We start from the raw sequence: 14,680 nt of genomic DNA on the forward strand, positions 1-14,680 counted from the left end.
TACTATTAGCTGCCGCCAAGTCATTCTGATAGCTTTGGGGGCCTGAAATAGTCCGAACTGTCTCACTTGTAGGAATGTGATGGTAAGTAGTTGAGCTGGTACTATTATTGGCAGCATAGCGGGGGCAATGTGTAGTGCAAGCTGCAGTCATCTTCGGACAAGAGCCCTGGCACCTATTTTTTTCTTTCAAATTAAGCACTGGATAAGGTAGGTTACTAAACAAATTATTTCTTGGAAAGAATGCAGTAGTTTGTAGCAGACTCCCTTTCACCTTAGGCAGACATCTTGTCACACAACTTTCTCCTACAGCTGGTGTCCTTGTGGCATGGATTGTCTGTATTGACCTGACCCACAGGGTCAGCTAGGATTGCATGAATGGATGGAATCCCAATAAACTTGCTTTCAATTGGGCAGTGATCACGGGCTGCTCTCTTCACCTGATCAAAAAAGAAATACAACTAAAAGGTAGAGCACGTGGGACCAAACATAGCGTCAGACTCTGTAAATTGGACAGCAAGCTTCTAGAGTATAGTCATTCCCCAAATATTAAAAAAGAGATACTGCTGTTTATTTAGCAGTTTTATATAGCACGGTCGAGATATAAATACGTGGCGGAGCTATTTCGAAGTACAAAAAGTGGGCAGCAGTCTCTAGAGTAGGAAAGTACCTCCACGGTATTGAGAGGCGGAGTGAGAAATAGGGTATAGGAGAGAGATAGGGTATAGAACAGAGAGGTAGGGTATAGGACAGAGAGGTAGGGTATAGTAGAGAGAGGAAGAATATAGGACAGAGAGGTGGGGTATAGTAGAGGGAGGTAGGTTATAGGAGAGAGAGGGGGGTATAGGAGAGAGAGGTGGGGTATAGGAGAGAGAGGTAGGGGATATACCATCATACAACGAAGTAATCCACAGCAGTCAGCTAGGAAAAGAACTCAAGTTATATGGGGTAGCAGCACTGGAGTAGGAAGGACTTGAAGTCCTTTTTGTAGGCTTCAAAGAAGGATGGAGTTCTGACTGAAGGTGGTCCTGAGTTCCTGATCTTAGGAGCTCTTCCTGAGAATTACTCTTTCTGTCTTTTTTCTTTCTCAAATGGTGGGGTTTCTGGTAGTAGAGTGCTTGAGCCTCTGAGAATCCACTAACTTCCAGGCACTTTTAGTTTCAGGGCCTGATAGGGTGAAGTGTATTTATGGAGATCATTTTTTGGGTGCTGTTGAGGAAATTATCATTAATAGCATAGCTTTTCACTGCATTTATATACTTGTCAATGTAGTTCCACTTTAAAGAAATGGGTATTGGCTAGCATGGTGTTGGGCATGGCTACTACCCAATGGGAGTTAGAAATGGCAGTAGAATAGGCTACATCGCTTGGCAGAGAATACTGCTCAGCTACGTCGGCAGGAGAAGGGGTGATCAAAATTATGCCATCAAGTACCATGCAAACACTTTGGCAAGTTATTTAGGCCCTTCTTATACAAACATGGAAACCAGGGCCAGATTCACAATTTTGTCTCTGAGCAGTTGTGTCTTACTCCAGGCTTAGGTGTGTCTTACTTGTGAATTCACAAGACTAATATATTGTTAATTATGGAGAAAAGCTTTGGGAAACAGAAAACGGGTTTTTTTCCAATGAGTAAATGTCTTTCGCCCCCAAATATTTATATAACAATGACTGTTGGGAGGAAGAGTATAACTCAGTGTAATGAAGATTACAGGAAAGTAAGTTGCCAACCACTGCAAATGAAGGCAAAAACCTAAAATTGACTAAAAAACAGGTAAACCTAACAGCAGGGATACAAATTTTAAAAAGTAGCAATTACTTTGTGTAACCAAAACTCTTACCATCAGACAGGGCGACTCCTCCCAGGGTCGATATGTAGAAATCCCTCCATTCACAACTGCCAGGAATAGCAGCAGATACAGCCGCATGGCTCTGAGGAGAAACAAAACACACTTGTTCTCAGAACAAAATAATAGCAGGAAAAATTATGTTCACAATCTCTTTTAAAAGACAGAGCATACACCACAATTCATATAGATAACATATACTATCTGCAAGCAGAACACTTAATACTAAGAGGCACAGGTTTATGTCTATTCACAAGTATTGTGTTCCTTTGTTTGGTGAACGATGAAACTATCTTCAGCTGTAATGTCTACCCAGATGGAGGGACACGGATTCAGATCAGCAGAACTAGAGAGTGAAGTGAAACGTTCTACATGCGGATACATTTATGAAGCCCTACCGGCACTAATGGGCCACCGGGGCGCCACTTTTTTGACGGTCTGGTGGCGCAATGTGCCATTGGCATATTTATAAGGCCCAGTAAAGCCATGTTACGTGGCTTTTCATGACCTTATAAATATGTGCCCCTTTCACGCAGAAAACGGTGTGAAAGTAGCATTCCATGGGTGTTGTTGGGCGCGTTCCCAGCAACTTCCATGGCTTTTTGAGACTGCCCCAAATGTACGAGAAGTTTTAAGTCTGAGGAAGCATCAAACGAGGAGAAATATCTTTATTTCTCCTCGTTTTTTCCTCTTTCTATGTGTGCTGCATTTTGCAGCTTACATAGAAAGAGGAAAAAGCCTCTTGTGATTGTTTTTGTGCAGGACATTTTCCCTTCCTGCACAAAAACAATCATCCCCGCAACGTAGGCACCCCTGCACCATGGTGCAAAGGTGCCTACGTAGGCGCACGTCAGCACATTGTGCGTCGGGGGAAAGGACAGGAATGCGCTGTATCTAAGAGATACAGTGCATTCATGCCTTTTTGTTTTGCCTTAGGGCCGCGCAACAGCAAGGCCTGCTGCGCTGCCCTACTGCAAAAAAACCATAAATGAAGCCCCTAATTTGTAGTCAGAAGCTGTGGCAGTGATGGCTTACCTATAGTGGAAAGAAGGTAGTGTCAAAGGCAGGAAGCAGCAGTTGCAAGTTTCAGCAGTGAATGTCTGACAGATCCTTGGATCAGGATTATGATTTTGCTGCTTTCATTGAACATGTTGGTACATGTGTCCTCCTCTGTTCCACCCCAAGTAACATGCTGGCCCTTTTTCAGTTAGGCTTTGCTTACCCCCCCCCCCCCCCTTTACAACCCTTTTGCATTTTGCATAGATGGTTGCATCGTTTGGTGCTCGACCTAGCAAATTGACTCTATCTCTGTACTCATGTCACCATTTGTTGAAAAATAGTTGTAATGCTCAAAGTTGATCAGACCTGTCCTAGGAACCATTTTACGCATTGATGTGCAACCTTTTTTTGAACAAGTGCCCACGCCAACTCATAGTAAATCTGGCCCATTACGGTTGTGGTGTATTCAGCTTTCCAACACTCATGTTTGTGCAGACAGAGGCTACAGTTTTCTGTAGGTAAGGGGTAGATGTGTGTTTGTATCAAAAAGAAGGTCAGCGAAGCACACCCCAAATACAGTTATATAAGGTCTTGGCAATCACAAGTATATACAATCAAAGTACACCCAAGTTCAACAAATACACCAATTAGTCAATGACATAAAGTGATCACAAAGTTCATCGGGACAACATGACCAAATCATGATGTTTTGGATGTATACTTTTCTTTATTCCTCGGTCATATTCAGATGTGAATTACAGCCAAAATGTGTTTCGTCTGTACAAGATTGGTATTCGGACTTTCTCAAGGCAAAGAAACGATCATCAGTCGCGGCAGTAGGTCGCCTAGCAGCAAAATCATGAAGATCAATGTATTCAGAACCAAATCTTAAAGACGTGTGTCAAAAGTTGGAGCACACAGGCCCACAAAAGGGTGCATGAAGGGGATGTAGGTTCCTCTAATCAATAGAGCTTCCTACAGTATGGCGACACCCCTCTAGGCTCTGAGTAAGGATGCTCCTGAACGAACCTATGTATAATCTAGAGCGTAGTCATGCACAAGCAATTATATTATGGTTCCATAAAAACACAGTAATATCTAACGCAACCCGAGTAGTGAGAGTAAGTATATCTGGGTTAAATCACAACCCTAAATCCGGCGTGATCTCGAAAAATACACGGGTCCTCCGCGCTTGATAACGTGTGTTTGCGTCAAAGTCTTCCTGCTCCAGCATGAGGCCTTTCCTGTAGGGCCCGAGGAGTCAATGGTCCCAGTGTAGTATCTCTGGTGAGTACTATCATGTACAGGAGTTTACACAGGCACTAACATTGACCCCAGGTGTTAGGTATAAGGGTACTCCAACCAGAAAACCAGGTCTCTTCCTTTGTGCGCTGGGCACTTCTAGGGTGGTAAAGGTGAGCAGTCAATGCCTACTTACCATAGCAGGTGGTACAGGGTTGATAACTCAAATAGCGTAAGTCACATGATTACCCTCAATCAGGTCCAGTCAGAATGAGACAAGGAAAGAGAAAAGGATATGGAAGGAGAAAGGTGAGACACAGTGGGAGACGGAGAGCTAGTACGATAGTGGGAGGGATAACACTTTCCTAGCACACATGACGTAGGTATATCTCATGGTACTGTTCTGAATATCTAACTTTAAAGAATAGAGCTAATGGCCAAAACCCCTGCCTGGGTTCTTCAAGGTAGTGGTGTTCACCGCACGGGGCGGCAGACTGGCGTAGTGAATCATGTGTGGGTGCATTTTCTGAGGATCATGAGTGTAGCAGGTCCAGATACTTTTTACCTGAGAGCACATGTATGAAGTATATGGGTCCACCCTGAAATCAGCACATTAAGATGTATGTCTTTTTAATGTGGGACACTTAGACCTATGTCAGCGAATCAATATGCAATATTGTACCGCCATTGGAAAATTTGCAGGATATACATTGCAACAGTCGACCACTGAACTTGAGCAGTTGTATGTCTGGACCAGTCCTAGGAGTTCATCTGTGGAGCAATTGTTCCAACAATCTCAACAATGCCACTGGTTTTCGGAGCCGCTCTTCCTGGGTGAATGGCTGTGGAGCAAAATCTCATTGTATGAGGTCCACAGAAATGGAGATGTCAGGAGCCTTAATGTGCACCGGGTGGTGAGTATTATAATTATGAAACAGAATGTCTTCGTTACTACTTATCCCATTTATCGCTAGAAGTGCCGCTTTGTATATGTAGAAGTGTTTAACACGATTTCATTCGTGTCTCAAAAAAGGATTACCATTAATGAAAAGGAATTATGTAGAACTTGAGCAGTACACATTATATTAATTGGTGTGAAGACAATCTTGCATAATTGTAATCATAAATGTTTATTTTGTATAATATATCATTTAATTAACTATGTATAATAAAGAAAAAAATATTTTATTTTGCAAATTGAAATGCACTATCAATATTGAGAGGCCTTTCAGCAAAGATGAAAGCTCCCAAATGAACTTGGCTTGTCACATCCTTAATCTGAAACCATCAGTAACTATGTTCCTGCAATGAAGTCACTACATTTTCACCTGAGCAAACAAAATTTAGAATACAAACCTCTCTGTTTTGAGAACAAATGCCTATGGATCCAGACTCCTCACTCCCTGACCACATCCTCTGCATACTGGTAATATGGGATACTAAGCTCGTCAAGGCGTTCTCTAGGTGGGTGCACTTTAAGACTGAAAAGAATGAGCGGAACACCGAATGACAAAGATACGGAATCCGGGATGGATTTCTCAATTCTAACTTTTTGATTACATTCGGATAAGCATTTCAATATGGCGTTACTAAGGTCCCACCGATGCCCATCCTGTTACAAAGCGTGTCCAGGCGTGCACTCTGATTCTGTGTTAAATGCTTCTGTTCAGTAGAGTAACATAAGACAGGTAGTCCCTCCTTTGTCAAAGTTTCTAAAGAAGTGATCAAATATCAACTATCATCAATCATCGACTATCATTAAGGTGTAAGTTCCAGGGCTGTGGCCAGGTCATCTATTCAAATGTAACCCCCCATTTAGCGCCAGTGACATCTCTTGGCCATTCCTCTCAACAAGTGCTCTTAAATAGCCAAGGGTAACTTCGCACTTAACGAAAAACAATAAATGGAGTAACTACATGAGTTGTGCATTAAAACGGATAACAGTAAAATATAACCATAATTATCCTGATATCTGTTTTGTCCTACAGGTTACAGATCTTCCATACTTTTGAGGAGGTCTAGACATTTAAACCCGGTCTCCTAAATTCACCTGAACCTCAAAGAGTACCACCATATATAACAAATATTTGAAAATATTCCTTTTTTTGTGGTTTTTTGCAAATTTTTCATTTTATTCTTCATTTTCTTTATTTGTCAAGTGGACGGCACTGGCAAGAAATAACAATTGACTTAAAAAGGAAGAACATTCTACAACTATTTATAAATGTACTTAGAGATACTACAAATACATAACAAATTACATAATTCCTTTAAAAGCAGCAAGCATTAAGATAGAGTTTACTATTAGGTCTGACTATTCAGAGACATAATTGATTCAAGCATTTGCAATGACAGAGGTGGTGCCCTGTGTGGACTAGGTGTTACACTAATACAGGAATGCATATGATAGAAAAGATCACCATTTAAAAGCTTAGCAAAGTATTATAGGATTGCATTATTTGACAGCTTTGGTGTGAGCAAGGAGTACAACATGAGTGTCTCATCTGGGTGGACAATAAAGGAACAACAGCAAAGATGCACATATGGGTACAAATGCAATGATGGAGGATGTGTGATGCCTGGTGGAGAGTAAAATGTAGAAGGGGATGAGGATGATGATATAAGAGTAAATCCAAGCATAGTACCAGCCAAGTGTAACATCAAACAGCATAATTGCTCGACTTAAACCATCATAACAAGCAGACCATTAAGTTTATCGAGCCCAGTAACAGAAGTTACCAGGTCTATCTGAAATATTTGTTGAGAATATTTTGTATGGAGATTTTGGCAGATGAAAGTCTCTTTAATCTCCTGTCTGAAATACTGAGGGGAAAATAAGTAGAAATCGGCATGTAAACACCACTTCCTGCATGTTATTCCTGAACAAGGTGTAATCCTAGTTGTTGCTCTGCCCCTGGATTAATTACGACCCTCTGTAAAATTATTCTAGCTGCAGTACAAAAGCAGGGATTACTCTGGGCCACTGCTAAGAAGCCCTAGTACTGAAATAAGATGAGTAAAATTCATGTGGGTGAGAATCAGATTCTTCTTGGAGAACTAATGTGTTTTTCAATGAGGTATTTTTTGCATACTTTTGAAGGTGGACATGGAGGGGACATTCATGATGTGGTGGGAACCGTAGTCATTCTCAAAAGAAGTTTGCATTGCGTGCCACTGCGAAACATGAAGATAGTCATTAGCGCAGGGAGTCCCGGAAATAATGATGAAACTAAGGCTTGCCAAAACTATTCTTTTAAAGAACCGAGGGGCATATTATCAAGGGTGTCGATAGGGAATTTTTGCCGCTTTAGCGGCCGTTTTCGGCTGCTAAGCGCCAATCATTCTATCGCCCTATTAGCAAGCTGTCGCTAACAGCAGTTAGCGACAGCTTTTAGGTGATAGCGAGCGGTTTGGGGCCCGCTTTGCATGTTTGCGATATTTATCGCTAATGACATGCAAAGTGGGCGTACCCAACTGTTAGCAACTGAAAACAGACCCTAACATCACTATCGCATATTAGCAAGGCAGGCGTAGCTATGGACATATTTGTGCTAAGAGCAGATATCTCCAAATACTAACACCTGCCCAGACCAGTTCTTAGCCATGTTATCCAATGGGAGGTGGATAACATGGCTAAGAGCATTTTGTCGCTAATGCGTGAATATCGCTGTATTCTCTGCGATATTCATGCATTTCGCCGGAATATGTATCGCTTTGGAGATAAACGTTGCTAATAGCACGTTATCTCAGCGATAAATTCCGGCGATGCTCAGCGATAAAAAATCGTCGCTAAGCCTATTTAGCGATAAATATCGCTACTTGTTGGTAATATGCCCCCGAGTACTATGGCTAGATGCACACAGGGTCACCGAAGAGTGGGACCATGCGACCAATATTTAATCGGGTAGCCGTAGTTAATTGAGTAAATTACAGTAGTTGAAAATGGTGGTATAGTAGTAAACATTCCAACCCATCTACAAGTCCCCGTGCACCAACAGGAAATAATTGAAAGCACATTAACGTACTTTTTATGAGTGCTCTTACATTCATTCTGATCGATGCAGGCAGGTTTTTTGAGCTGTAATAAACTGTAATGTAACACCTTGACTCCTACCGAGCCCCCTCCCCACCCCGACAAAATACTTCTAAGCAGCATGTCAACTCTACTACAACATTTTAGGGCTTGATCCATTTATTTAAACACAAATCCTTCTGTTCCTCGAAAGATATTCCATTCCACAGCACAAAGAAAGCTCTCAAATCCAGGGGATACATGTTTCGGAGCAATAAAGCGCAGCGTGAGCTCATTGCACACGCATCTGCAGGATGTCAATAAACTTTAATTGGAAACCGTGCCAAAAACGTTATTATTTTTCGGAATAGTTTGCTGAACACAGTCCCATTGTCCCCTCTGACTCACAGGGACATTCTCGAACTTCAGGGAAGCTGCCCCGTGTTTTCTTTAGGGCCTCGTGGTATCCAGTGAACAAACCCAGGGCGGAATATAACTCGTGTCCCGTTATTACAAGCAGCGCTGAGGAGGAAACGTGTCAGGCTATCGCACAGTCGGTCAATTAACAGGAACTCAACAGGACATTTCCCCGTTTCCTCTGTTTGGCCTCACGTGGAAGTTGAGAGGTCAATTCGCCATTGTTTGCTTTGGCCTCACTGCGAAGTCTTGCTCATGGTTGGCCAGGATACACCGATGACCCTCTAATGTCGTCCATGCTCTTGCACGCTTATTGACGCTCTGCAGGTCGGAAGCCAGGGGATGGTGGCCTTACTAAGCCAAAAAACCTCCTGGTGTCAGTCGCGGTGGCCAAAATCGTCAGGACAAACTTTATAAAGCATGCTCTGCTGAATCCACCTTCACTTTTGTCATTTATTAAATGCCTTTCAAAGACACCAACATACATTTTGAAAAGCTGTGTTCATGTAAAGGTGTCATACATGCCAATATTCCCTATTTTAGAAGCCAATGATGGCGTCATTTTAGCTACCTCCTGCCTGAAATTGCCTCTTCTTCATCAATAGAAGTCAATGGGGGAAATACATCCTCTCGATTCTTTTTTTTTCAATCTCCCACTTTGCTCTTCTAAAATGTTGGCCTGTGTGAGGTGTATGTATCCATGCCAGTTTCAATAGAGCAGTAAATGTTGCCACCAGAGACATGCATAACTCTTACTCACATGTGAATAGTTGCATAAACTATCTGTCAATGTGTTATGTATGAAGGGAAAGTATATTATTCTTGGGGGCTGATGCCTGGGTGTGACAGTAGTGATCCAGACAGGAAATCAGCTAGGCTGTGGGAGGGTTCTCTCTGCAAATCAGAGACTGTCAGTTGGCGAGACACTGCGGCCTGAACATCTGAGGCCATCTCAATATCCTGGTACAAAGAATATATGAAGGGTTCCATAAAGTCAATGTCGACCCCTGAGGACAATCGGTTCTCTTGACCCAGAGAGTAGCTCCTGTTGACAATCAGTTCTCTTGACCCAGAGAGTGTATCGCCTTTAACAAGTTGTGCTTTACAGTGTCAATGTTATGTATGTATGTTGACAAAGGTCAAATGTTGAAACTTCAAGCCTTGCCATCCCAAAATACTACCCCATCTCCAAAGTTTCAGGGAGCTCCACTGGCTACCGGTCCAGAAGCACATTGTATTCAAAGCGCTGTGCTTTGTGCATAAGGCACTGTATGGAGGAGGGTTTCCGGACCTTCAGCAACTTTTTTGCAGGCATATCCCGCGTCGTAAACTCATGTAGGCCAATAAAGGACCAGTCCAGGTCCCAAAAATCCATAGAGCTAGTTGGGGGAAGAACCCTCTCCTGCGGGGTAGCCAAACTTTGGAACACAATGCCAATCTCAATCAGGCTACAACCTAACAGGCTACAACCTAACAGAGTTCAGGAGAATGATCAAAACCTGGCTGTTTCCAACTAAATCAACCTAATCCTGCGCACTACATACCAGTTACCACTCTTATTACAGCTCAGCGCCAAAGCACCTCAGCATTAGTTGCACTTTATAAATGTACGACTCACTCTCTCAAGTACACCAGTGCCCTCTGAATGTTTTAGTCAAGAGGTGGGAGGAGGAGTGTTTAGAGGCTCAGGGATGTAACCTTCAGAATTGTAGCAGAAATAGCAAGAAAAGAGAGAGAGAGAGAGAGGGAAAGTCCTGCAATAAGAGAAGAAGAAGAATTACAACTTTCGGAGACACCCTGGGCAGTGAACAGAAAAGAACAAGGGTTTATTACTATGAGAGACATGCTGAGGTCCCACTAGAGGTGAATGAAAATAGTGCCAGGGTTTCTCAGGGTCTGATGGGAGACCATTCCTGCTGAGCAAGGGCCCATTCCACTGCGGCACTCTTCTAGTTCATGATTAGGAGCGTCAGGAGCAGACCTTAGTTACTGGTTTCCAAAGCACAAACAAGGAAACAGAGACTGCTTCCTGCAAATAGCAACCAGCACACTGGGAACAAATAGGACACAGGAGACCACACACATCGACCAGACAAAGAAAGGGGAAAGACTCCTCACCGAGCATAAGAATTTATATATAGCGCAACCAATAGTGAGCTAAAAGGACAAACCTAGAGAAAAAATCCATTATGAGAATAGGACACAGTTTCAACCCAGAAAGGGGCCAATGAATAAATGCAACATTTCGAATAACTTAAGGGAAAGAAAGAAGCACATTGAGTTGAAATAGAGGGAAATGGGACACAGATCAAAATATAGGGGCTTAACATACACTATGACCTTAGCTAGTAAGAAACTACTGTGACCTCGAGTACTAAAGGTACTACTAACTGGAGTACTATCTGTCAGTACTGATAACTAAAGTCAAAATTAAGTATAAAAAGGAGCATGAGCTGCAGTCTAGAAATCAGAATCAGCCCTGGCCAAAATGTTGAAACCAGCCCCACACTGCAGGAGGGCACACCTAGAATGGGTCCATGAGGGCATGGCTGGGTCACGGCAGCCCATCCTACTCTGAAAGCAGATCCAGTGCAACTTAGAAGATGGCACACATAGATGTAGAAGAAGGAAGGACAATGAAAAAACATAAAATACAAAGGTGCTACTTTGTGGGAGGTTTTCTAGAATGGAGGAAAGAGTGGCGGGCCGCAGGGAGGAGGGAGCAGGAGCACTTTGAATACGGAGCGCGTGTTCTGAAATCAGGGATCATGAGTACTGCTCACATGCAGTCAAATTAACAGCATTGAAGGTGGGTAGCTGCAGTTGGCTGAAACAAGACGTGGGAACACACACTGAATGCGCAAATGCGCTTTTCAAAGAGAGATTTGTTACAAAGGGTCAAGAACATGCTTGGTGCAAGAGCCAGGGGCTCTTGAATCCTGCTGCTCAAATACTCTCCTCCAAAGGAGAATGTCTTGGGGGAGAACAGAGTGAGAAGTAGCACCCGGAGTGCAGCAGAAATGCCTTATCATTCTCTGAGTCTTGGAAGTAAACAGAAGTAGGACTTCAGACTTATAGGGACGGCAGTTCTCCAAATGTTATATAGAGTTTTCACTGTTTTCAGAAACATTAGCAAGAGCCCTCTGGGATCTGTAGGCCATGAAATCCATGACAGAATTCTTAAATCTTTCAGCAAGGTTAGCAAAAGCATGTAGACTAGAAGGAAGGTTCAAGGTTGACTCTAGAGATAAATTCTACTTTCCATTTGTCTATTTCATTGTGTCTTAAGAGTACTTATGTATATTTCCATCTAAATGTATTTTTGGTCTCGGCAACAGACAGCTCTAGCTGATGTTTCTAATACATAACATATGTTTAGAGCAGGCTTGAAACAGCCCTTTGTTCATGCTTAGTTAGCTTTGCTTTCTGTCCCTGTTGTCTTGCCTTGATTTCATGACTATCCTATTCTTTTGTGTGTCCCACTCCTGAGCATTGCGGTCTCAAAGTGCAAGGATTGCATGAGTTTGTTTGTTCCATGGTATATTTGAGGGGATTGTTGTTTATTTGTTTTTGGGCACGCTCAGTGAGTGTATGTGTTTACTAGTGCGGTCCTCCTTTCCCCAGTTAGGAATGGCTCAACGATGTAACACTGAGAACTTTTGGCTTTGCCAATGTTTTTCTTAATAGGAGAGTGTCATTCGTAACCTTTTCTGCTGGATGCCAGATTCCATGCATTCATTTTTTGTTGATAGAATACCACTTCAACACTATGGGGCCCATTATAATGTCGGGCGGATTGCCCCCGCCAGGCTGGCGGTGGCCACCGCCAGCTTGGCAGGGGCAATCTGCCCGACATCCACACTACTTTCCCCCCCGCCATATTAGTATGGCGGGGGGGACCTCGGCGGACGGAAAGACCGTCCGCCGCTTTCCCGCCCGGTCGCCTTGCGGTCGGGGCGGAAAAGGAATAATATGGTGGCGGTGTCTATCAGACACCGCCAGCCATATTAAGATGGTTGTTGTTATGTGCCTTTCCGCGGCGGCGGCATGTGGTCTTCACTATGGGGGCCCCCTGCGGGCCCCCAGAGTGAAGTATAGGTGGGGGTGCACACGGGGGTTATCTGTGGTACCCCCCTTCATTTGCATTAACAAAGCGGCAGGCACCGCGTGGTGCCTGCCGCATTGTTAATGCAAATGCTGAAATGCATTTTTAGCATTGTGGCGGGCGGTGCAGAGAGCACCGCCCGCCACAATGCTAAAAATGCAGGATGTGCCCACCACTGTGACGGGCACATCCTAATACCCCCCACGGGACCTCCGCCCTTATGGCGGGTGGTCCCGAATTCCGACAGGATGGCAAGCGGACAAAGTCCGCCCGTCATCCTAATGACCCCCCAAGTGTCCCCTGCTCCTTTCATTTCTCTTTTTTTATTAAGTCTGTCCCTTAGCTGTCTTACGCCAGGCTCATATCATAATTAAAAAATCATAAATAAAAAACACATGCATATACACATAGATTGAGGGGTTTTGGGTGAGACCTCTTCATCCATTGGTCCATTCAACTGTCATTCACATTTCATTCTGCCCACAACAGCATATAGTTTGGGGCAGTGGGCCAGCCCTCTTCAACCATTGGTTCGCCCCTAATGTGAGTGACTACATTTCACCTCATCTGATGTGTAGATCCTCCAACAAGAAAAGTATTTCAATGAAAGAGCTGTTGGGCCAATACTTTTCTTTGCCAAAGCTTTTACTTTCTATTTGTTTTTCCTTTAGTCATTTGTGTGTGTTTAAACTATGTCTTCAAGTTACAGTAACTCAAAGTCAAAAGAACATTTTCTTCACATCAATAAGAATCATATTTTCTTGTGATGTGTATTAAAATTAAAAAAGAAAGTTTCTAACACCTGCTCTAAATACATCTACCTGCTTAGAAGCAACTCGACTGTTAAAACTAGTGTAGGTAATGTTTTTTGATTTAAAATGTTTTTGCCAGCATATCACGTTTAGGCAGCAAAATGATTTAGTTTTTTACATTTGTGGCATAAGCATGTTGTAAAAATTAAATAACCATCACACTAAGCTGCTAAGGACAGTGTGCAGTGTATACAAAATTACCCTAGGAATACCTTAGTTACAAAGCAGTGTCCATGAAGGATCCTAGGGCATATGTTACTGCCCTTCTTCAGGTGCCTCCATGCGTTATGTGTCGAGCTAGTCTGAAAGGGAATTACAGTATAACTCTATGCTCAGTAGAGTGAGACCTTCATGAATGAGTAGTTAAGCATGTATTTAAGATCAGTCTGATGTCTTTGAAGTGAACCAGTGACGAAAGAGGACTGCAGGGGATTGTGCGGAGATCTCCTTTGGCTTGTGGTTATGTGGTTGATCCCAGATCCACTGACAGGCACTGGATTCTTGTTGCCTAGGATTCCGACACTAAGAGGTGATGAGAGACCCTTATGAGGAGGGAGGTAAGAAAGTATAGTGAAAGACAATAGAACCAGCCAAGCTTCCACAATACTCAAGATTAAAATATTTACATACCGGGAAGGGGAGGAAGGAGTACTATGCCTCTGCCTCTGGGTAGGGTCGCTGGACTTAAGTTACAACCTCACCAGAGGGACTGGTGAGCGAATAAATCGACACGCACAAGTGTATCTAACAGTGGTTAATATTTGTGGACTGGCTGTCACAAAATGTTTGTTTAGGTGGGATAAAAGGTGATTCAAAAGCCTATCTTACTTATTTTCAGTGGATATCAATTAAAATTCATGTGATGACAGAAAGTGTTTAGAAATTCTTAAACTTTTTTAGTGGATCAAGGATAACTAAGCCTATGGTTCTGAAAGGGACGGTCAGAGTGTGAGTGGAGGCTCTGTCTGGAGGGAAAAACATCAGTGAAGGTGCCATTGGAAGTAGAAAGAGGGTATGGGACCGCGGGTTACACATAGTTGTGCTTTCTTGACTAGTTCCTTGCAGGACAGAGGTCCACAGGAACATTTAATTCAGCTACACAAGTCACAGTTAGTGTTAGAGAGGGTTTCACCATCTCACTGGAACATTGGAGGAACTTACCATTGTGGCCCTTCAAGACACAAACTGCTTCAGACATTGAGGGTTTCCAAAACCAAATGCCAGGCACCTCTGTTGAAAATCTGTGGTG

General features: G+C 43.1%; 1 protein-coding gene across 2 annotated transcripts in view; it reads right to left on the bottom strand.

Annotated features, from left to right (window-relative positions):
• The window catches only part of LRRC32 (leucine rich repeat containing 32), a 127,751-nt gene that overhangs the window by 12,988 nt on the left and 100,083 nt on the right, over positions 1–14,680 (bottom strand). For both annotated transcript variants that reach the window (XM_086933883.1, XM_086933882.1), the window contains exon 2: positions 1,839–1,929. In XM_086933883.1, the coding sequence (XP_086790009.1) occupies positions 1,839–1,925 (87 nt within the window). In that variant the 5' untranslated portion in view covers positions 1,926–1,929. The remainder of the gene's footprint in view (positions 1–1,838; positions 1,930–14,680) is intronic.

The sequence above is a fragment of the Lissotriton vulgaris genome, chromosome 8, assembly GCF_964263255.1.
Source record: "Lissotriton vulgaris chromosome 8, aLisVul1.2, whole genome shotgun sequence".
NCBI classification, from domain to species: domain Eukaryota; kingdom Metazoa; phylum Chordata; class Amphibia; order Caudata; family Salamandridae; genus Lissotriton; species Lissotriton vulgaris.